Source organism: Zalophus californianus, chromosome 4 (genome assembly GCF_009762305.2).
Source record: "Zalophus californianus isolate mZalCal1 chromosome 4, mZalCal1.pri.v2, whole genome shotgun sequence".
NCBI lineage: Eukaryota > Metazoa > Chordata > Mammalia > Carnivora > Otariidae > Zalophus > Zalophus californianus.
In genome coordinates this window covers 154,552,101-154,576,970 of record NC_045598.1, presented here as the reverse complement: position 1 = coordinate 154,576,970, position 24,870 = coordinate 154,552,101, and the positions used below count along the sequence as shown (strand labels likewise).

Here is a 24,870-nt window from a genome sequence, read left to right as displayed (position 1 = left end):
CTCTGTGAGCCGTTTAATTTCCTCCCTGGAGTTAGCAGGGGTCTGTGTTGACTGATGTTACTATCACAGCACAACTGTTGCTTTAGCAGATAATCAATGAAGTCACATAAATGCAGATACCCTTGCCTCACTGACATGTGTACTTTACTGGTTGTTTTACTTATCCAGGAGCATTCGTTTAGTGTTCAAAGTACTGACATTCTTTAGAATTCTGGAAAAAAAGTGCACATAAGACAAAAAGAGGATCAATAATGAGTAAATGTTTGAGAATGAACAGCAACTCAGTAACTCTTCCATGATTTTGTGTGGCCCTCACAACCTCACAATAAAATCTAAACTCCTTACTGTCATTTAAAAGATAATTCCTAATTAGGCCTGCCTGCTTCTCCGGCTTGCTTCCCTCCTTTCCTCAGACCTCACCCTGCGATCTGGTCATACTAGACTTACCTTCGTTTCCTCTCCTGCTCTCCTCTTCACCAAGCTAATCATGCGTCAGGTCACAGAGTGAGTGGCATGCTCTCTGGGGAACCTTTGCTGGTTTTAGTGCCTAGGTGTCCTCCCACAGAAGCCTGAACTTGTGGCATTTACCGCACTCTACTACTGTTGCTTATTGAATTACCTGTAAGCTCCTTAAAAGCACGGCCTTATCTATCTTCCTTCCTTCCTTCCCTCCTTCCTTCCTTCATTTTTTCCTTCCTTCCTTCCTCCCTTCCTAAGATTTTATTTATTCACTTGACAGAGCGAGAGAGCACAAGAAGAGGGAGGAGCAGACTCCCCGCTGAGCAGGGAGCCCGATGCGGGGCTCAGTCCCAGGACCCCGGGATCATGACCTGAGCCGAAGGCCGATGCTTAACCCACTGAGCCACCCAAGTGCCTCAGGGCCTTATCTTTCTTGCTAACCTTGGTATTCCCAGGATAGTGCCTGGGATGTTACATACTTAACCAAATTTTCTAAAATTGAAAGGACAAAGGGGCCTGTCGTGACCGTAGTGACCTTATCAAGTGTTCTGGTTAGCTCTTTTTCTGTTTGTGATTATTTTTAACCCATTTTGTGACTGTGAAAATACCGAGAGTGACTTTTTTTCTCATACCTCCTCCTTCAATAAGTTACCTAACTTCTCTGGATTCAGTTTGTTAATCTGTAAAATGGGTCTAATAGTTGATGCAGGGTTGTTGAGAGAATTAAAGAAGTACCTGAAGGCAAGCAATGGCTTCAAATATGTGACTCCGAGGTTCTTGCTCTCTCTTGTGCAAACAGAAGGTAGAGGCAGGGCTCCTGGTAATATTGCTCTGGTGACTAGGCCTTAATTGTCCTGAAAGGTGATTCTCTTTGACTCTTTTTCTTTTTCACTTTTCCTCTAATAGTGTCTCAGTCGTGAAGAAGGTATTGAGTGGATCAAAAAAGAAAGACTTCCAGCATTTCTGGAAAGCGATTGTTACTTTGAATACAGGTATTATAGTCCCATCAACAAGCCTATTTTTAATTGCCTGGGTTTTTTTTTTTTCATCTAAAATCATTTTTCCATACTTTCTTGATAAAATCACATACTTTTAAACCCACTGGAGTTTGTATCCCACCTGCTATAGTATGTGAGTGATAGAGCATTTGTAAAAATCACTTAACTTTTCCAAAGAGGTCTCAAAGAAATAGTACCTAATAAATGTATTTCAGTTGTGCTTCTTAGATCATTTTGTTTTAAAAATTATCTACTTGTGATAATGGTATTTATGTGCAGGCTGTTAAAAAACAAATATAAGTATGTCATGAAAAAGAATGTCATAGTGGACCAAATTTTTCTTGTATGTTTCCTGACTTTTAATGTGTAAGTACCTAAACATTCTGAAATTTTACTAAAATTTGACCTATACTTAGAACCACCATATTAAAAATCAAAGTAAAATAAATTAAAACAGAGTAATTTTTAATTAGTATTTCTGTGAATAAGCCATTAATTTTAGCAGATCCTAAGAGAATCATTGTGCAGAGTGAGGAGATGGACTTGAAAATAAAATAAAATTTTAGCGTTTTTTTTCCCCTGAATTCTACCATATTTGAAACTTATTTCAAGTTTGTATGTTTTCTGAACTGCAGATTAGCCAAATTGGTCTCACAAGTAAGATGGAGTGTATCAGGCATGAACATCACACTCAATGCAGATTTTTCCCCCTGGGTCCTGAAAAAACCAGCCAGTCCACCACCACCTGTTGTTGATGAAGAGAATGTTATCATCATGAAAAAGTTCTACATTTCTCTTGGCGAGGTAAAAGTATGAGTGTTACCTCATGACTTGGCATTTCAAGGAGACTTCCATTTTAGGGATAGGAATTTCATTTGTACCACTTGAACAGGGGAAATGACTTCAAGTACTTCTAAGGCAGATTTAGCAAAACATTTTGTGGATTTATGCTGACTCCTTTGCTCTGCACTCTTTCACCTGAAATGTAATTGGTATTATTATCCTCATGTGTACAGAGAACCAAATGCAAGATTGAAGAACATGCTCAGTGTCACCCGGGAATTCAAGGGTACCTTGAATTATATCCATGGTTTCATTGTTCATTCCAAAATTTTCATTGTTTGGAATCTATAATTTTTGTACAAAATGATGATAAATTGGGTCTTCTCCTCCCTGTTGTTAAGATTATTCCTCAGTAGTAAAATGCATGACCCTTTAACTGTTATCAGATGAATTTGTCCTCCATGAAGAAATGCTGGGTTGTATGAGTGCATTTAAAGAGATCTAACCTAAAATCAAATGTCCTTTTGGAGAGTCATGGTGTAGTAAAAACCATTGTTTGATCTCTGGCCTCTAATTATCAGGTCTTCTTTCTGGGAACGCATTTCCTATACACAACTCTGTACAAAACCAGGAATTGCAAATAAGTGGCCCAAGTGTTGCTGCTCTCCTAGTTTCCATTCATGACAGACATTGCTAATCAATCATGGCAGTTTTCCTGCTGAGCTAGGACTTGGCTCCAAATTCTTTTCAACACAGCCCTCTAGGCAAGCACTTCCAATTGATCAAAGATGTCATACAAAAGGAAAACTATTGCCATCTCTGTTGGAATAGATAGACTTAACCTGTCTTACCTGACCTTTTATTTTCCTGTGTAGTTCCTATTTAGTTTTGTAGTTTGGTATTTCTATCAATAATATTTGGCAAAAATGTTTGAAATTTTGCCAGTTGCATTATTTCCACTGAGCTAATGCTAGGGATGTACAAAAAGCATATTCTACTTCTCTCTTATGCTTAAAGTATTTATTTTTTCTCTTATGTATTATAGGAATGTCAGGAATGTCATAAAAAATGTACTGATAGTGCAGGTCAGTAAACATACAACAGGAAGAATCAATCTAGGGAAATAAATCTGATTCCTTACATGTAAATTAAATTGAATGTAAGAGAGTAAAATTTAAGCTAGTTTACTTTTGCTGTTTTCTGTGATGAAAAAACTCAATTCTGTCCACTTGATTAATACTTTAACTATCTAGTATCTTTTTTTTAAGATTTTATTTTTATTTATTTGTTTTAGAAAGAGAGACAGAGAGAGTGAGGGGTAGGAGCAGATGAGGAGGGAGAGGGACAAGCAGACTTCATGCTGAGCTTGGAGCCTGATACAGGGCTTGATCTCATGACACTGAGATCATGACCTGAGCCAATATCAAGAGTTGGATGCTCAACCAACTGAGCCACCCAATCGCCCCACTAATATCTTCTTAATAGCTTTTGAACTTTGAGGATTCAAAATTCTTTGAGCCCTTAACTCATTTAAATCATGACTGTAGATAAAGATTAATCTTTATGATGATAGCTGGTAATATTTCTTTGAGTCTTCATTAAACATCTAAACACAAACAATTGACTCATCTTTTAAGCATATTAAGTGGACTAGTTACCTACTTTTTTGTCTGACTGACTACTTACTAATTCTCTAATTTTTGCTTTGCAATCCTTTTTGCACAGTTGAAATAACAAGGGCTTTTGTATATTGGCCTCTCTCAATTCCCTAACAGTTCTTCATTATTTTGGCCTTCTCTCTATTCCTCTGCTTGGAATAGAGTAGTCACTCAATAAATACATGTTGAATGAACATATAATAATAAATGACTTGGTTTTATTTTTTTTTAAGATTTTATTTGTTTGAGAGAGAGAGAGCACGAGAGTGCGGAGGGTCAGAGGGAGAAGCAGACTCCTTGCTGAGCAGGGAGCTCTATGCGGGACTCTATCCTGGGACTCTAGGATCATGACCTGAGCCGAAGGCAGTCACTTAATCAACTGAGCCACCCAGGTGCCCAAATGACTTGGTTTTAAAGGAAGTAAAAGAGGGAACAAAAGGAAATTAGAATCTTTTAAAGCTTGTATCCACCCAGGAAACCTAACTTCTAAGTGGGATAGTGACTATATAGGTGGCACTTTTCATTTCTCTCTCTTGCTTTTTGGTTTCATTGTATGGCCCGACTTGCCCTGCTAATTCTGTATCATAGAGAACAATACCTATTCCATTTGAGCCCTGCCTCTTTTGTGAGTATTCCTGAGGCTAAGGGCCAACCTGCTGACTCAGCAGGAGAAAGGAGAAAGGAGAGTAATGCTGGACACTCCCCTCTCTGCTTCTGTTGAACAATCTGGATTATTTTAGAAAGATTGTGAGAATATTACTGAGAGAGACAGGCAGAGGAATTTTCCCAGGAAAGTTGAGAAAAGGGCTTCTCAGGACTGGGGTTCTGGAAGCTGAGGGTCAGCTTGGGAATTGGGTCAGCTGGCTTGAGGGTGCACAAAGCAAAGGAAAAATTGAAGGCTCCATCCAGGGGCAGATGGAGTCAGGAATAAATTTTCAGGGAGCGTACAATCCAAGAAAAGCTGTGAAAACTGAATCTATGGCAAAGGGGCAGTTGAGCGTGGGGAGATTTTCAGTGCTCCTGAGAATAAGTCTGTCATATTAGGGAGGCGTTGTAAAAAACGCAGAGCCAGATCAGACAGAATTAGGGGCAGGGAATAATTGGGAAGTTGTAAATGTGGGAGTAGCTGGCAAAGGATGCAGCCAAGAACTGATGAGCCATGTGACTGCCAAGATATGGTGAGGTGGCCTGAATCTATAATGAAGCCGGGAAGTAGGGTTGCATGCCTCCGGTGGAAGAGTGGGGAAGGATTTGATGGATTTGGGGCTCATTTTTACCTTTGGTCATCTAATATCCAGATAATCTGAGTTGAAATTTCCTTCCCATTATTCTCAAATAATGAATTTTTCGTTTCTTTCATGGCATAGTTTTCCCTTTCATATTGCACTATGCAAATTTAATGTTCTAATGACGTGTCGAGGTCTGCGATTGGGAGAACACTGCTGATCTTAATGTTAAACAAAGGTGCACCTTTCTTCCTAGGCCTCCTATACTCAAACAAAAGATTGGTTTGCATTAGCCAAACAGAGTCTGCAAACAGCATCAACGTTTTCATTGCCATCTTGTGTAGTCCACAGCAAACGTGAAACACCAGTTGTTTCATCTGTTTCTGGTAAGCAGAAAGGACAAGAGTGATTTCAAAACTCCTCTTTAAATCCTTCGTTATTGGTGTTCTAATCTTCCAGTACAACACATAGTGGTAGGGGAGAAAAATAATCTCCATCCCTACCCGCCCTCCCACTTCACTTTCCACTGTTTTTATTTTTAAAGATTTATTTATTTATTTTAGAGAGAGAGAAATAGAGCAGGGGGAGGGGCAGAGGGAGAGAGAATCTCAAGCAGACTCCCCGTCGAGCGTAGAGCCCACTGTGGAGTTCCATCTCACAACGCTGAGATCATGACCTGAGCCGAAATCAAGAGTCAGATGCTTAACTGACTGAGCCATCTAGGCGCCCCTCTACTGTTTTTTGAGAAGCAACGTGGCATAGGAAAAAGAGAATGGGTTTAGATGGGTTAATGCTTATTAGCTGTGTGACTTTTTAAAGTTATTCCACTTCTTGAGAGCCTTGCTTTTCTTATCTGTAAGATGAGAATAATGATACTAAATGTCTAGAAAAGGCCTGGCCTAGTGCCGGGTCCCTCATAGGCAGTCAGTAAATGTTTGTCTTGTCTTTACTTCCTGTGACAGTTTACAGATTCTTATTATTAAATATTTGAAATTAGGTGGGTGGAAGCTTTCTCGCCTCTTGAAAGTGTAGAGTCGTTCATGCAAATTGAGTTTTCCTTCTAAGTTCAGACTTGTTTTTCTCCTTGAAAAACAGATACATTTCTACCGTGGGGAACTTTTGTGGACGATACCAACTTTTCATAGCTATAGGAGGAAACTTCCAGAAATGGGTGTCATTAACATGATATTGCTAGAGGAAAAAAATCTAGCAATGTGATTCAGGAGAGGAACTTAGCAATTCACAAAGTTCCTAATTCTTTTGAAAAGTGTAAGCAACCTCTGAAGACATTAAATCTGGGTTCTCTAGAATTGAACCTAAATCTAGGTAAAGAAGGAAAATAATCTCCTTAATTGCAAATAGCTGAATTTATAGGTTTCTTGCTGTTTCCCCCAAGTAGTAAAGTAGAAAATTGGAGAGCAAAGATAGTGAAAGGGTAGAGACAGGGTAGCAGGAGGGTGGTGAACAGAAATGCAGTCCTTGCTCTCTCCCTCCACTTCTGTGGGATTGAGTGTATACCCAGCATCTTTTCATAGGTTTACAGAAGTCTAGCCTCTTAATTTATTAAAATTAAAATTAAGTCTCTTAATAACTTAGTATCTTCATTTTCAATAAAACTTGTAATAAAACGCTTCCAGTTCATTGGGATTTGAAACCTATTACTGAGAAAATGGCCATTGAAGTGGGACACAGATGACAACAGTTTTCCTGCTCTATGGCATTTCAAGCGGTAGATTTGCCATGTGAAATAAAGCACTGACATCAGATATTTCACTGATTTCTAAATAAGGAGAAAATAAGAGCTAAAGACTATATGTCTTTAGAAAAAGTATGAAACAATCCATTTGTATTTGTAAGCCTTCATAAGTACTGTATGCCATTTTGTAATTTTGATGGTAGGTTGTTAAGTATGATGGTAATTGAATCCTTTGGATAAAATAGTGAATTTTTAAAAATTACTGATATGACTCCAGTTCTGATCTGTTCATTGACTGTCTAATTTTATTTTATCTTATAGCATGACATATTAGAATACGTACAATTGTTTAATGTACATATTCTAATTGTTTAATAGATTTGGCCTTTACATATTGACATTCTATATCAGCCTCAAATATGACATTTTAAAAGTGCATAGTGTCTTTTTGAAGATCCTCTGTAATAGGGATGTCAAATATTTCGTTCATCTGCCACTGTTATCCACTTTCATGTCCAAGGAAGACATGGCCAATCCTGTTAGTTTTTTCTCTAGTGGTATCAAATGTGGCTTTAGAACTCCCCCTTATGTACACGAAGTCCCTACCTGTGCCAAACCTACTTACCATGCTGGCTCTGCAACATCTAGTTAATAATAAAAACAACTTTGTATTCATATCTGATCTAATAGCCCTTTATGATTTAATGCAGACAGCTTTATCTTTGATGATGGAATTCACCGGAGGATAAAAAGGGACTCATCTGAAACCATTAGATTAACTTCTCATTTTGAAGAAGAAGACAAAGACATTGGGTCCATCTCTCTACAAGACACTCCTTCTCAAGCCCTTCTGAGAATATACCTTGAGAGGCAACGGGATACTGATGAAAGCCTTATATTGCATTTCTCAACATGGGAAGAATTTTTAAGATCTTATGTAAGCTTTATATTGAGAGTAGCAATTCATCAAATTTTTGATGAGCCACTGATGGAAAGCCCAGATTATATAAATTTCAACAAGGTAACAGAAGTGGTGCTTGAGGAGGGTTTGGAGCCTATCCCTGGCAGGAATGTTTTGTTAAGTGAAACATTTCAAATCACAAATGAAAAGTCAGAAGAGATGTTAGAACAAGCAAGTTCAAAGAGTGAGAGCATTGGACCAGAAACCAGGGCTGATTGGTGTATGTCTCACGAAGCTTATGATATTGGCAATAGAAAGGAGTTTGAAAGATTTAAGAAATTTATAAAAGATACATTAGGAGAGAGATATTGGTCATTATGGATGGATATCGAGAGGTTGAAAGTCCTTAAGGACCCCGGAAGACATCAAAGGTATGTCTAGTTTTTACTTTCAATAGTTTTTTTTTTTTTAATTATGGAATATCAGTTTGGGTACCTTAAGTGCAGGCAGAAAGCCTGAAATAAAGATAAAAATGTAATTTATACTTTTAGAAATGAATAATAACATTTATTTTATTGTAATAATAGTGATTTTACTAGTTCTGTGATTTCATAATTTTCAGATACAAATAGTGGCAATTGTTTGGGTTCACATAATGTTTCTTCCCATGGATTCTAAACCTGCTTTCAAATCAATCATTGTCTTATTTTTATAACATTGTAGTGATATATTTTTGTAGAGAAAATAATTTTTCCATTATATAACCACACTGACTTCAGATACCTTATATAAAATGTACCTTATGCCATGGTAAGAGACTGCTGTTCCTAGCAGCCTGCTCAGTTAACAAATCCCATGATCTTTGGTTGGATGCCACTTGGACATTCATATCTGAATAAGATATCTCCTAGATATGCCAGATATCCTCTGGAGAGCCTCCTGGTTGTCTGATGGGTCCAGGTCCTTATTTGCCTATCCCATGTGTTTTAGATTACGGTAAGTCTTAACAACCTTAAGAGGACCCTGCTTTAGGAAGGTTTTTATTTCTCCTTTCTGCTCTGAAGCAGATCAATACAGTAGATTGCGATTCCCAGGAAGGGTTTGACTGAGTGTATACTAGTAACTGGGTTATTCCACTTATTTCAATGGCGTTCAGATCATAGAGCTCATTTTTGCGCATACTTATAGGATCAGGGGTATTCAAATGGTTGATTATGCAGCCATGACTTGGTGGATCATGGAGTAGAAAGCCACTACCACTTTTCAAGATATATTAAGGAAGTTACATGCAAGCAACCTATATAAATTCTTCAGGATCAATCCTGTCTTAGTTCCTATTGTTGCTGTAGCAGATTGCCACAAATTTAATGGCTTTTATTTTTATTTATTTTTTATATTTCTAGGATTTTATTGACTTTTTAAAAAAGATTTTATTTGTTTATTTGACACAGAGAGAGACAGCGAGAGCAGGAACACAAGCAGGGGGAGTGGGAGAGGGAGAAGCAGGCTTCCCACCGAGCAGGGAGCCCGATGCGGGGCTCAATCCCAGGACCCCAGGATCATGACCTGAGCCAAAGGCAGACGCTTAAGGACTGAGCCACCCAGGCTCCCCACTTTACTGACTTTTAAATAAAGCTCACATAGTATCTTCTTAAAGCCTTTGTATAAATATTAGTGATTTTATTGTAACTTTGATTACATGGAAGATGTATATTAGTATCTTAGTCTTTTAAAGCAACATAAATTTATTCTGTCACCGTTTGGAATTAGGAAGTCTAACATGGGTGGGTAGGACTACATTCTTTCTGGAGGCTCTAGGGGTGAATTTGTTTCCTTGCTTTTTCCAACTTCCAGAGGTCACCTACTTTCCTTTGTTCGTGGCCTTTCTTCCATCTTCAAGCCAGCAATGTAGCATCTTCTCTCTGATGTCTGCCTCTATCTTCACATCTTTTCTCAATGACTCACCCTCCTGCCTCCTTCTTAGAAGGACCCTTGTGATTACATTAGGCCCATCTAGATAATCTAGGATAATCTTCTCAAAATCCTAATCACACTGGGGCGCCTGGGTGGCTCAGATGCTTGAGCGCCTGCCTTCGGCTTAGGTCGTGATCTCCAGGTCCTGGGATCAAGCTCCATGTCGAGCCCCATGTTGGGCTCCCGGCTCAGCAGGGAGTCTGCTTCTCCCTGGGTGCCTCTCCCCCCTGCTCGTGCTCGCTCTGTCCCTCTCTCTTTCTCTCAAATGGATAAATAGAATCCTTAAAAAAAATTCTAATCACATCTGCAGAATGCCTTTGACCATGTAAGATAACGTTCAGAGATTCTGGGAATTAGGACATGGACATCATTGGAAGACCATTGTTCAAACTACCAAAAATACCCTTCTTATTCCCATAATTGTAAGAAATATTTTTATCTCCACATTGGTACTCCTGCAACTCAGTGTTGGTTTTGAAATAGTTCATTACTTGTCTGAAACATTTTAGAAGTGAAAACATTTGGTTTGTTGAATGTCATAGCAATGTGTGTGGATTTGTTTTGTTTTAGACATCTTGAGAAGATGAAAAAATGCTATCTAGTAAGCAATGGAGATTGCTACCTTTCTGCAGAAATATTATCAAAACTTAAACTGCTAGACGCATCTCAGTGGAATGAAGGACACTTAAGAAATATTCAGGCTGAGGTTGTAAAACCCTTACTTCTATATTGGTGAGAAAAATAATGTGAATCAAACTTACTGGCTTTTACTTTTCCTAGGCAAGTTACAAGTTATACTTTTTTGTCTTACCGATTTATAATTTACAGAGATTTAAAATGACAAGATTATTAAATCTTTTGCCTTCCTTAAAGTCAGTCAGAGAAAGACAAATACCATATATTTCATTCACATGTGGAATTTAAGAAACAAAACAAACAACGATTTAATGAATATCATGAAGCAAATACTTATGTAACCACTACATGGGCTGGGAAATAAAACATTGCCAAGACCCCTGAAGTTCCCTTATCGATCACAACATCCTCACTCCCCCTTGGAGGTAACCACTATCCTGACTTTTGTGATTATCATCCTCTTACTTTTCTTTATAGTTTTACCAACCGTGTATGCAAATAAATCCTTAAGCATATACTTTTCTCTGTTCTACAACTGTATATAAATGGAATCATGTTGTATGCGTTCTTTTGTGTCTTCTATCAGCATTACATGAGAGAATTGTCTGTAATTGTGTTTAGGAGTTTTATTGATTTTCATTGATGTATATTGGTATTCTGCATGAATATACCATAATTGCTATTTTTTTAAAACATTTGGGTTGTTTCCTACTTTTCACAATTAAAAGCAGTGCTGTAATGTATATTCTTGTACACATATCCATTTTTCTACAGCAGTTGTATCCGTTTATGCTCTCATCAACAGAATAAGAGAGTGCCCATTGTTGTAAATCCATGGTAGCATTTAATATTGTCAAACTTTTAAAATTTTGCATATGTGTTTTAGTGTGTCATTGGTGTCCTGTGGTTGTAACTGGCATTTCCCTGAGTACTAGTGAGGCTGATAATCTTCTCCATGATCGGTCATTTGGTCATTTGGATTTCAATTTTCATGAATTGCTTGTTTATCTCATTTGCCCATTTTTCTATTGGGATATATATGCACACACATATGTACATACTCACACACACACACACACACATCATATTGAATACAGTTTCTTTGATCGTATTATGTGACAGATACCTTCTCCCACCCTCTAGAGCTTGAGAATTAAGTTGTGTGCAGTGTACATGAGAACTCATGATGGAAGCATGAAAAATAGTACAACACCAGTTTATGATTGACTGTGAAACTTATTCCACAATATTTGATGAAGTTACATAGTGGCTAATAAAAAATTAATGCTATGAATGAAATAATAATGCAAGATTAAATTGATAGGGGCATTTTAGATAAGCAGAGACTTATGGGGGTCCATATGAGTATAGTATAATGATGGAAAGCAGAAAATTGAGACACTTAGATTTTCTGGCCAGCACATGTATGCTTTATTGGATAAGGATCTTGTAGATATTCCCACTTATTGGTTGACATGAGAATAAGAGGTCATTTTGGATATTTCCAAGTATGCAAGTAAAGGTTCTGAAATATAGTTAGGATGACCACCTAGATCTATGCAGTGTTCTCTCTGAATCTAAACTAATTATAAACTTTGGATTTTCTTCCACTCCCAACCTGTGTTCACATCAGGGGAATATCTGCTTTCCTCCTGTTTTAAAGGGAGGCAGTTTTATTGTTGTTGTTGTTGTTGTTTTTACCAGAACCTGAAATAATAGAGTGAGAATTTGTGTTTGGGCTGTGGCATCAGGGAGAAAACCCGGTCCAAGCTGCAAATAGCATCAGGCCTGACAGCTGGCGTTAGCCCTGTAGCCAATAAAGAGTTAGCCCACCCGCGGCGGGGGCAGCGCTGGGGGCTGAGGGGGCGGAGAGGCCGGGCGGGCCCGGGCTTGCGGGCTGGGGAGCGCGCGGCGGACAGGGGGCGGAGCCCGAGCCGGAGCCCCGAGGCGGAGCTGACGTGCGGCGGCCGCACTCGGACCTGGGAGCGCTTGTGCGCGGCCCGCGTTTCGCCCCCTGAGGAACCAAGAAAGAGTGTGCAATGAATGGTGACACTCGGGCCGCCGTGGTGACCTCACCACCCCCGACCACAGCCCCTCACAAGGAGTGGTACTTCGACAGGGTGGATGAGAACAATCCGGAGTATTTGCGAGAGAGGAACATGGCACCGGACCTTCGCCAGGACTTCGAATATGATGGAGCAGAAGAAGAGGGTGTCCATGATCCTGCAGAGTCCTGCTTTCTGTGAAGAGTTGGAATCGATGATACAGGAACAATTTAAGAAGGGGAAGAACCCCACAGGCGTGTTGGCGCTACAGCAAATTGCAGATTTCATGACCGCGAACGTACCGAACGTCTATCCCGCAGCTCCACAAGGGGGGATGGCGGCCTTGAACATGAGTCTTGGTATGGTGACCCCTGTGAATGACCTGAGAGGATCTGATTCGATCGCCTATGACAAAGGGGAGAAATTATTGCGGTGTAAGTTGGCAGCATTTTACTGGCTGGCAGATCTCTTTGGATGGTCTCAGCTTATCTACAATCATGTCACAACCAGAGTGAGCTCCGAGCAGGAACATTTCCTCATTGTTCCCTTTGGACTTCTCCATAGTGAAGTGACTGCATCCAGTTTGGTTAAAATCAATATACAATGAGATGCAGTAGATCGTGCAAGTACTAATCTGGGCGTAAGTCAGGCTGGCTTTGTGTTACATTCTGCCATTTATGCTGCGCGACCGGATGTGAAGTGTGTGGTGCACATCCACACACCAGCAGGGGCCGGGGTCTCTGCGATGAAATGTGGCCTCTTGCCAATCTCCCCGGAGGCACTTTCCCTTGGAGAAGTGGCTTACCATGATTATCATGGGATTCTGGTTGAGGAGGAGGAAAAAGTATTAATTCAGAAAAACTTGGGGCCTAAAAGCAAGGTTCTTATTCTCTGGAATCACGGGCTCGTGTCGGTCGGAGGGAGCGTTGAGGAGGCCTTCTACTATATCCATAACCTGGTGGTTGCGTGTGAGATCCAGGTTCGAACTCTGGCCAGTGCAGGAGGGCCGGACAACTTGGTCCTCCTGGATCCTGACAAGTACAAAGCCAAATCCCGTTCCCCGGGGTCTGTGGCTGGGGAGGGCACAAGCTCACCTCCCAAGTGGCAGATTGGCGAGCAGGAGTTTGAAGCCCTCCTGCCGATGCTCGATAATCTGGGTTACAGAACTGGCTACCCTTACCGATACCCTGCTCTGAGAGAGAAATCTAAAAAACACAGCGACGTGGAGGCTCCTGCGAATGTCACAGGTTACTCCCTCGTTGGTGACGGGGACCCGGGCACTTGCTCCCCTCTCAGACACAGTGTTCAGAAGCAGCAGCGGGAGAAGACAAGATGGCTGAGCTCTGGCCGGGGCGACGAAGCTTTTGAGGTGGGGCAGAATGGAAGCAGCCCCAAGTCGAAGACTAAGGTGTGGACGAACGTTACACACGATCGCGTGAAACCCTTGCTGCAGTCTCTCTCGTCCGGTGTCTGCGTGCCAAGCTGTATTATCAACTGCTTGGTCTGTGCCTACCTTACTGTTCATAGTTAGATGACGTAGAGCAAGTTGGGTAGCTGGGGCTTCGGAGGCTTTGGGAATCCAGCCCCTCTGACCCGGATTGAAAGCAAACCTTCCTTATTAACCTTCTTTAGCCTGAACCTGAATCTGCTTTATGCATCAGCTGTAATTCAAGTAAATCTGTCTGCTTGAAACTGCTTAAAAAAAAAAAAAAAAAAGAGCCCACAGACTAAATACCAGGAGAGCCATCCAGTTAAGTGTGGCCTTGACATTGTGCCAAACATTCTTTTTCCTGGGTTTCTGGAAGTAGTGTTGGTCTGTCATTTATATAAATTGTTGTAAAACTAATTCTTATCTTTAAATTTAAGGCTTGAAAATAGAGCATATGAATCAAAACCCACTTTAGTAGTATAGTTAAACATTATAAAAATGTTTTTATATTTTAAAATGTGAATTTCATCTACCAGTTTTTTTATTATGTTCAGTTAGCCAGCATATAGTACATTGTAAGTTTTTGTTGTAGTGTTCAGTGATTCATTAGTTGCATATAACACCCAGTGCTCATCACAACACATGCCCTCCTTAATGCCCATCATGCACTTACCCCATCCCCCACCCCCCTCCCTTCTGTAACCCTCAGTTTGTTTCCCGGAGTCCAGAGTCTCTCATGGTTTGTCTCCCTCTCTGGTTTCTTCCCACTCAGTTTTCCCTCTCTTCTCCTGTGGTCCTCCACTCTATTCCTTACGTTCCACATATGAGTGAAACCATATGATAATTGTCTTTCTCTGCTTGACTTATTTCACTTAGCATAATCCCCTCCAGTTCCATCCATGTCATTGCAAATGGTGGGTATTTATCCTTGATGGCTGAATAATATTCTATTGTGTATATTATATATATATATATATATATATATATATATATATATATATATATACCACATCTTCTTTATCCATTCATCGTTGAAGGGCATCTTGGTTCCTTCCACTGTTTGGCTATTGTGGACATTGCTGCTATGAACATTGGGGTGCATATGCCCCTTCTTTTTACTGCTTTAAAATGACCACATATGCATTTTATGTTTATTTTACTAGAAACTGTAAGTTATTTTTAAAAATTCCTTCATCAATATAATAGATATATAGATTTCTTTTTCTTATCAAACAGATAGTAATTTGAATGTAATTTTATTATTTTTTTCCTAATGTATATTGCCTCTTTATATGAGTGAGTGTGATTTCAGGCAGTCGATATATTGTAGAAAAGCATTTTTTTTAAGGCAAGGCAGCAGGAAAAAAGTGGGAATTTTTAGAAAAAGGATTTGGTAAGACTGATAATTGTGAGCATTGGCATTCTAGATTTTGTAGGCTTTCGATTTTTGAGGCTTCTTGTCTAGCTTAATCTTAAATTTGTTTTTCCTTTGATTAGGGCACCAAGATTCTGTGTTACTCATTCATCCTCAGCAAAACATGCTAGTGCTGAACTAAAATTCTGGCACCTCCGTCAAGAGAAACCAAGGAAGGATGTTGACCCATTTCCACAAATGGCAACCCTCTTGCCATTAAGACCTAAATCTTGCATTCCACAGATACCTGTTATGCAGGTTGGGTAGACATTGATACTTTGATTTCTTTATTAAGTTTATGATAAAATATCTATGCTTAGGTTTTGTGCACTAATACTTAAGTTTTATAATAAGCTTTTTTGAGGGGGTTGTTGTTAATGTGCATCCTGCAACAGTTATGAGTTAAGAAAACCCATGGTCTGTTCTCCTCCAAGCAACCAGAATGAGCCTTTAAAAATACATGATCAGGTCACTCATCTGCTCAGAATTCCCTAGGGACCTCCTCTCTCACTCAGAATAAAATCCCAGGTCTTTACATGGCTATACACACCCCTGCTGACCTCCTGACTTCATTTCCTACCGTTCTTCTCGAACCTGGTCTACTCCAACCACACTGGCCTCTCTGCTATTCTTGGAACACACCACGCAAAAATCAGGAAATGGTGCATTTGTTGTCCCCTTCACGTGGAGCATTGTTCTTCCAGATATCTATGCGGCTTGTTCCCTCACTCACTTTAGGTGTGTGTTCCAGCGTCACGTATTGAGAGACTGTCCTTGACATTTCCATATGAGCACACTTGCATAGGATGGCACAGATGCCCTCCATCATTGCGCAAGCCCTCTGCTGTGCTTGATTTTGCTTGATAGTACTCATGACCACATGATTAATGTTTATTTTCTTATAGTCTCCTACCGGAATATCAGCGCTTATCCAAAGTGCCCGGCACATGATAGTTGCTTAATAAATATAAATGAATGAATGAATGAGAAGTAGCAACAGCAGAATTAGAAGTAGTGAGTAGTTTTTGTAATGGGGGAGAATAAAATAGTACAAAAAGATAAGGAAAAAGCCAAAAAAGAAAAGAGAGGTTCAACTTTATACAGAAGAAGTAAATAACCCTACATACTTTGTAGCCAGAACGTGCATTTCAGGAGTAAAGAGTCTTTAATCCTAATAGCCCTTATTTATTTATTTTTTAAAAAGATTTTTATTTATTTATTTGACAGAGAGAGAGAGAGAGAGCACAAGCAGGGGGAACAGCTGGCAGAGGGAGAGGGAGAAACAGGCTCTCTGCCGAGCAGGAAGCCTGACACGGGGCTGGATCCCAGGACCCCGGGATCATGATCCAAGCCGAAGGCAGACGATTAACCGACTGAGCCACCCAGGCGCCCCTCTTAATAGCCTTTAAATGTGTCACAGAATGTTAAGTGTTACCAGCCATAGTCACACACAACCCCTTCCAAAGAGGTTATTTTATGTTCAGGGTATCTTATTTTAAAAGGTAGAGAGAGTTCTTAAAGTTTGACTTCAACAAGTAGTGTTTGAGAGCTGAAGAGACTTCTCATGTTTTCTCGGTCAGTGGTTTCTTAGCCCTAGGTGCTCATTAGAATCACATAGAGAGCTTTTCATTAAGACCTACTGATGGCTGGGTCCCACCTTCAGAGATTCTGATTTAATTGCTCTGGAATGGGTCAGAATCATTCTGTAAAATCAGGAGGTTGGCTTAGAACTGAGGCTTTCAACCTGCCTGAACATAATTGTCACATTTTGGAACCCACATTTTAATAGGATTGCTAGGGGATCCGTATTCGAAGCACTGCGGTAACCTGGTGGTTCTGAAGCTTCAGCGTATATGCATGAGTCATCCAAAGAGCTTGTTAAAATAGATCCCTGGGCAGGCACCTGGGTAGCTCAGTCGGTTAAGCATCTGCCTTCAGCTCAGGTCATGATTCCAGGGTCCTGGGATGGAGTCCCACATCAGGCTCCCTGCTCAGCAGGGAATCTTCTTCTCCCTCTCCCTCTGCTTCTGCTCTCTCTGTCAAATAAATAAATAATATCTTTAAAAAAAATAGATTCCTGGGCTTCACCTGAATATCTAAAGTCAGGAGATCTGGTGTGGGGCCCACGGATTTGCCATTTTCAACAAGCTTCCTCCCAGGTGATGCTCTTACTGTGGGTTTGAGGACCACACTCTGAATTAGTGTCACTTTAGCACATTAATGATTTCCTATTCATTTTGATATTTTCCTGACCTCCTTTGCACCGTGTGGCTTTTTTCTCTGCCACTTCACTGATAAATCTAATCTTCCCCCATTTGCCCATGTGACCAGTTAATATACGTCTTAGAGGTGTCGTGTTGGGAGCACGTATTCTGATAACATGGAAATGTTTGTACAAATAACATTTGTATGGTATTTGGGAGGTAAGTGGCAAGATAGAGTAAGTGGTGTGGTTAGGGAAAGGAACTTGAAGGAGAGCAATGCCAGAGGAGTGGGGAGAGATTGATCTCAGCCCAGGTCCTGATCCTGAGTCCAAGCCCCACGTAGGGCTCCACAACCAGTGTTAAGGTGTAATTTATAGACAGTAAAGTTTACTCTTCTTAGTGTACAGTTTTGTGAATTTTGACAGACATATTCATCATGTAACTGCCATCACAATCACGATATAGAACAGTGCCTTTACCTACCCCCTCCCCCCCAATTCACAGGGTCCTTTTAGTTTCTTCTCCATCAGGGATTTTCTGGATACTCTTCTAGTTTTCACTCAAGCCAGAAAGGCCTAAAATTCTAACTTAGGCTTTTCTCTGTATAAGACATTTAATTTTTTATTTTATTTTAAGAAAACTTGTTTCAATGTGGTAAAAAACATGTAAAATTTACCACCTTAACCATTTTCAAGTCTACACTTCAGTAATAAATATATTTGCATTGTTGTGAAACAGATCTCCAGAACTTGTTTATCTTGTGGATTTGAAACCACATACCCATTAAACCACTCCCCTTCTCCTCCTGCAGCCCCTGGTAACCACCATTCAACGTTCTGTTTTTATGAATTTGACCACTTTGTATGATACTTTTAATAAGCTCAGCCCCCTGTGGTACCACTCATTTATTGAGTGTTGCTTAATGTCACGCTGTGTTCTGAATGACTAAACAGATGTAAGCCCTGATACCTAGGAAGTTATGTGTAAGCCATACTTAAGTAATTAATTTTGTTTATGGAATTCTTAAAAAAATATTAGTAGTTATTAGGCACCTAGAATGTATATAAGATTTTATTGTTTGTTCTGGATAATAAAACATCACAAATATATTCCTTGCTCTCCAGCAACATGTATTACATTCCAATAGAAGTTGACATATTTGACTTTTTTTTTCCAAACTATAAAAATAACAAAACTACTGTAAATTCGGAAACTGAAGACAAATCACTTTTTTTTAAAGGCTTTTATTCATTTATTTGAGAGAGAGCATGAATGGGGGAAGGGGCAGAAGCAGACTCCCTGCTGAGCAGGGAGTCTGATCTGGGGCTTGATCCCAGGACCGATCCCAGGACCCTGAGATTACGACCTGAGCCTAAGGCAGATGCTTAACTGACTGAGCCACCCAGGGGCTCCCTAGACAAATCACTTCTGATCTCACCTACCTGTAGACAACTATTACTTATTTTCTCTTGGTCTTGTTGTGAATTTTTTTTTTAAATTTTTTATTGTTATGTTAATCACCATATATTACATCATTAGTTTTTTGGTGCAGTGTTCCATGATTCATTGTTTGTTCATAACACCAGTGCTCCATGCAGAACGTGCCCTCCTCAATACCCATCACCAGGCTAACCCATCCCCCTCCCCCCTCCCCTCTAGAACCCTCAGTTTGTTTTTCAGAGTCCATCATCTCTCATGGGTCTTGTTGTGAATTTTTAATTTGAATGTACTTATACTTTTGTATTCTGATTATTTCTTTTAACATCTTCATCACAGTTTTCCATGTGTCATAATTTCATAATCCTTACTTTCAAGTGTTATGTAATGTTACATTTATGTATATCCCATACTCAGATCATTGTTTCTTTCTCCTACATTTGGACCTTTAAGTGTTTATACTTTTTTTGATTTGTCCATGTGGCTTTTACCAAATAGTTAACTCTTTATCATAAATAACATTTAAGAATGGGAATAATAACCACAAAAATAAAATGTCCAAAATGGAAGGAGATAGTTTTGTTAAGGTATAGGTCTTTATTATGGACTGGTTGTATCCTTGCTTCCTTTCCCTGTCCTGCTACCCCCCTTCCCCAGGCCCCTACTCCCACCCCTCAGATGTACTAAAACCTATGCGGTTAGAGAATAAAGAAAAGTTTTTGTGAAGTTCTCCCTCTAGGAAAGAGTCTTCTTTCACAGTGCTGTGAATAAGGATATATAAGCCTTTGGCCTTTCTCTTCTTACATTCTAAAGAGTTGTAGGGGGTTCAGCCTGCTGGTTGTATAAAAGCAGGAGTTTAGGAAGCAGTACATTTGTATTCTAATGGGAAGCATGGTAGGTGGTAGAGTGAGAGAAGAAATCCTCTAGTGATGGGCAGAGCTATGCTTTATTCTCTGGCCCTTTTTTTTCCCTTCATATTGCTCATTTTTCACTTTGTGTATTATTTTACCATTTTTTAGAATGAAGAATTCAATTTATTACAACGTCCTAAATCTCCCAAGAAACCACCTCGAGTAAAAACAGCAGTTCAAAAACCTTGGAGGAACAAGTCTTTGTATCTAATTTCTTCGAAGGATGATGTGATTGAGAAAGGGTAGGTACTGCTTTTTATGTGCCAGGTGTTATTCTGCAATGGTAAGATTTTTATGGAATTGAAAAATTAAATAGAAACTGAAAACTGAATACATTGATTTTTTATAAGAATTTTTTATTCTTATAAATATAAATATAAATATATATTTATATTTATTATATATATTATATATATGTTATATATACTATATATTATAATAATATATAATATATTTATATATACTATATATTATATATAATATATATAATATAATAATAAAATAATATAATAATATATATTATAAATAAATATAAATAAAAAACAAAAAATATAAATATAAAAATAAAAAATATATAAATATAAAAATAAATATAAAGATATTCTTATATCTTTATTTTTATATAAGAATTTTTTTATAAGATTTTTTTATATTTCATTGATAGGTGTTAGAGTCATGCATACTCTGAGTTAGGAACAGAACTCCTGAGATTAGTCATTTGAAATGGGTGGTGCCTCTGATCTCCACCCTCTTATGAGCTGTATGGTCAAAAGACTTCTGAGATTTCCCTCCAGTTCTTACTTGGCCCTGTTCAGTATCTCAAACTTGCAAACTCATAAGAGTCTCAAGAATTTTGTCATTATTTAACAGCATATTACCTTATTCATTTAGATTTGCCCACATATGTACTCGTTTCACTGTTCTTTATTTCAAATGGGATTATTTTCCGTCCACCTAAAAAAATACCCTTTGGTGTTAACTTTGGTGTTGGATCTGCTGGTCCCACTAATTTATTACTTCACTTTTATTCTTTTGTTTTCCTTTGAGATAAAATTCACTAACACGAAATTTACCATTTTTAACTTATCTTTAATTTTTTTTTTTTTTTTTTTTTTTTTTTTTTTACTTGTAGACTGTGCCAAGGATCAGCCTGAGGTAAACTTAGGGCCTTCTTAGGTCCTTTTCCTGGGCATGTGTGGTCACTTTCTAATTTTTCCCTACAAATGCATTTTGCTTTTGAATGTCCTAATCTTTCATGTCTGGCTTCTAAAAGGAGGCAAAAGAGAAAAATGAAGGTTGGGGGTAAAAAGGGCAATGTCTCTTTAAATTCCTGGAAGTCACTTCAGCCTGAAGGGGACTGGGCTTGCAACCTCGCAGGGAGGCTAAGAGGTGCAACCACAGTGGCCACCTGCCTTGTCTGCACCTCTGTGATCTGCAGCAGCAATCAGAGATCAGAGCTCAGATCCCTGAGATTTGGTAGACAGGGTCTTTTCTGCTCACACTGGCTCTTGCAGCTGTATGCAGAATGCTCCAGAACACATACCCAGCTGTCTGACACAAGGCTGGGGGTCGGGAAGGTTAGCTGCCGCTATTGTATTAGCAATTCTAATTGACCAAAATGAACCCAATTTACTCTCCAAGCCTTCCCCTGGCAGGTGAAAGCCTTAAGACTCCAGGGTTCCAAAATAGTTACATTAGATTCTGCCAGTGCAATTGTTGTTTAGGGGGAAGGCAAGTTCCTGGTGCTTCCTACTCTGACATCTTCCCAGAATCCTCACCTCTGGGAATTTTGTTTTCCTCAATGAGTTTTGGCCCCAGAATTCCTTTTAAAAATTTATTATTATTATTGTTATTATTATTATTATTATTAATTTTAACTCCAGTGTAGTTAACTTACAGTATTATATTAGTTTCAGTTTATATTGGTTTATAGTGATTGAATAGTTCCATGTATTACTCACTGCTCATCAAGAGAAGTGTACTCTTCACCTCTTTCACCCATCCCCCCACCCACTTCTGTAATCCTCAGTTTATTCTCTAAAGTTAAGGGTCTGTTTCTTTAGTTTGTCTCTCTCTTTTTTTTCCTTTGTTTGTTTTGTTTCTTAACTTCCACATATGAGTGAAATCGTGGTATTCGTCTTTCTCTGACTGACTTATTTCCCTTAGCGTTACACTCTCTAGATCTGTGTTGTTGCAAATGACAAGATTTCATTCTTTTCTATGGCTGAGTAATATTCCATTGTAAATATAAACCACTTCTCTTTTTTATATTGTCAGTTATATTACCTTTTTAAAAGTTTTTTATTGTAATCCCAGTATAGTTACCATACAGTGTTGTATTAGTTTCAGGTGTACAACATAGCGATTCAGTGATTCTATACAGTACTCAGTGCTCATTGTCATAAGTGTACTTTTTACTCCCCAACACCTATTTCACCCATCCCCCCCACCTCCCCTTGGTAACCATCAGTTTGTTCTCTACAGTTAAGAGTGTGTTTCTTGGTTTGTCTCTCTCTTTTTTCCTTTGCATGTTTGTACTGTTTCTTAACTTCCACATATGAGGGAAATCGTGGTATTCGTCTTTCTCTGACTTATTTTGCTTAACATTATACTCTCTAGCTCCTTCCGTGTCATTGCAAATGGTAAGATTTCATTTTTTATGGCTGAGTAATATTCCATTGTGTGTGTATACCACATCTTCTTTATCCATTCATCTACTTTTTTTTAAAGATTTTATTTATTTATTTGACAAAGAGAGACACCGTGAGAGAGGGAACACAAACAGGGGGAGAGTGGGTGAGGGAGAAGCAGGCTTCCCGCTGAGCAGGGAGCCTGGTGCGGGGCTCAATCCCAGTACCCTGGGATCATGACCTGAGCCGAAGGCAGACGCTTAATGCCTGAGCCACCTAGGTGCCCTATTTTTAACTTTTTGAGGAAACTCCATACTGTTTTCTAGAGTGGCTGCACAGTTTGCATTTCCACCAACAGTGCAAGGGATTCCTTTTTCTCCATATCCTCGCCAACACTTGTTTCTTGTGGTTTTGATTTTAGTCATTATGACAGGTGTGAGGTGATATCTCATTGTAGTTTTGATTTGCATTTCCCTGATGATGAGTGATGTTGAGCATTTTTTTATGTGTCTGTTAACCATCTGGATGTCTTCTTTGGAAAAATATCTGTTCATGTCTTCTGTCCATTTTTAAATTGGATTATTTGTTTTTTGGTTTTGAGTTGTATCAGTTCCTTATATATTTTTGACACCAACCCTTTATCAGCTATGTCATTTACCGATATCTTCTTCATTCAGTAGATTTTTAGTTTTGTTGCTTGTTTCTTTGCTGTGCAGAAACTTCTTATTTTGATAGAGTCCCAGAGTTTACTTTTACTTTTGTTTCCCTTGCCTCAGGAGACATATCCAGAAAGATACAATTATGGCCAATGTCTGAGAAGTTACTGACTGTGCTGTCTTGTAGGAGTTTTATGGTTTGGTCTCACATTTAGGTCCTTAATCCATTTCTAGTTTATTTTTGTCTCTGGTGTAAGAAAGTGGTGCAGTTTCATTCTTTTGCATGTAGCTGTCCAATTTTCCCAGCACCACTTGTTGAAGAGAATTTTTTTTTCTATTGCATATTCTTGCCTTTTTTGTCAAAGATTAATTGACCATGTAATTGTGAGTTTATTTCTGTTGGCTCCAAAATTCTTAACTACATTGTTAGCACTCAAATTTCTTTTAGCAGATTAATTTTTGTATTTTTCAGTTTATCTAGTTGGTCTTTAAAGGGAGAGTTGGTCTAAATCACCCTCTCTGCCATTTCCAAAAATAGCAGTTAATGAGCTTTGGTGTACTTTGCTTGCATTATATCAGTTCTTACTGCATCCCTATGAAGAAAGCATTATCTTAATTTTTCAAGTGATAAAGATATATAAGTATGAATTGAGAGAAAAGTTGAATTTTGAGAACTATGTATTGTTTTTATGTTTATGTTGTGGCTAGGGTATAGAATATTACAGTGAAAAGGCAAGATACAAGCTAAAACAATAAATGAGGTTCAGATAGTGAATTTTTTTGTGTCACATTAGGGAATTTGGAGTTTATTTTCTATGCAGTGGAAAACATCTACAAAGTTTTTTTGTGTCATTTACTAAAATTAAATTATTTTATTTTCAAAATTGGAAATATATGCATAGTTCAAAATTAGTAGCATGCTATCCACTTCTTCTATACCTTTGTTTTTACTGAATTCATTGGAAAAGATGTTTCATAGCATTAAATGCTATCATTACAGTAACAGATACACTATAATCTATTTTTTCTGTTGTTTCTTGTTCTTGTAATCTTATCTCTCCTTATGTCTGGTTGTCTTTGATTTTATGCCCAACATTGTACTTGAGGGACATGGACATTATTTCCAATATTTTTCATTAGTAAAAACAGTGTTGCAATGGATATTCTTGTACATTTGCTGTATTTCATGTATGCATATGTCTGCAAGATAAATTTCTCAAAGTAGAATTTCTAAATCAAAGTTCATATGATTTAAAAATTGTTTTAGATATTACTAAATTATATTTCATAAGAGTTGTAACAACATACTCTTTTCAGCATATATGAGAGCATTCAAACCACTCTGTGTCTTTTAATTGGAGAGGTTAGTCCATTTACATTTAAAATAATTGTTGATAGGTATGGACCTATTGTCATTTTATTCATTGTTTTCTGGCTATTTCATAATTCCCTTGTTCCTTTTTTTTTTTTTCTTGCTCTTCCTTTGTGATTTGATGATTTTCTGTAGTGGGAAGCAATATTTTTAAGGTGGAGGAGACCTGAGGCTGTTTATATGTCTACAGTAGTATCTAGTGGAAAGGGAAAAGTTAAAGATCCATGAGAAAGAAGCTCTGTATTTTCAAAGGAGAATAGAAGGAAGGATTCAAGAAAAAGGCCACGAGATTAACCTTGGATGTGAGATAGGACACTTTTTCTTGAGACAGGATGGAAGGAAATAAGGATAGGTATAGGTGGATATATTTGTTGATAGATAATTTAAGAGTTTTCAGCTGCAAATAACAAAACTTGACTAACAATGGCTTAGACAAATTGG

The 24,870-nt window shown here is 38.5% G+C and overlaps 2 protein-coding genes across 11 annotated transcripts in view; both read left to right on the top strand.

Annotated features, from left to right (window-relative positions):
- Positions 1-24,870, top strand: part of RGS22 (regulator of G protein signaling 22) — a 118,771-nt gene that overhangs the window by 31,168 nt on the left and 62,733 nt on the right. For all 10 annotated transcript variants that reach the window (XR_003517448.2, XM_027579587.2, XM_027579540.2 and 7 more), the window contains exons 5-11: positions 1,366-1,451; positions 2,093-2,261; positions 5,381-5,510; positions 7,531-8,152; positions 10,266-10,427; positions 15,303-15,477; positions 19,880-20,013. Coding sequence is in view for 9 of the 10 variants with exons in the window: in XM_027579587.2 (XP_027435388.2) it covers positions 1,366-1,451; positions 2,093-2,261; positions 5,381-5,510; positions 7,531-8,152; positions 10,266-10,427; positions 15,303-15,477; positions 19,880-20,013 (1,478 nt within the window). In the remaining variant the exon portion in view is untranslated. The remainder of the gene's footprint in view (positions 1-1,365; positions 1,452-2,092; positions 2,262-5,380; positions 5,511-7,530; positions 8,153-10,265; positions 10,428-15,302; positions 15,478-19,879; positions 20,014-24,870) is intronic.
- Positions 11,752-13,454, top strand: LOC113914419 (alpha-adducin-like). The gene has a single exon (XM_035727406.1). The coding sequence runs from the start codon at positions 12,456-12,458 to the stop codon at positions 12,981-12,983; it is 528 nt and encodes a 175-aa protein (XP_035583299.1). The 5' UTR covers positions 11,752-12,455; the 3' UTR covers positions 12,984-13,454.

Excerpts from the sequence above, each read along its gene's own strand:
- LOC113914419 (XM_035727406.1), top strand. The coding sequence starts at position 12,456 with ATGAGAACAATCCGGAGTATTTGCGAGAGAGGAACATGGCACCGGACC.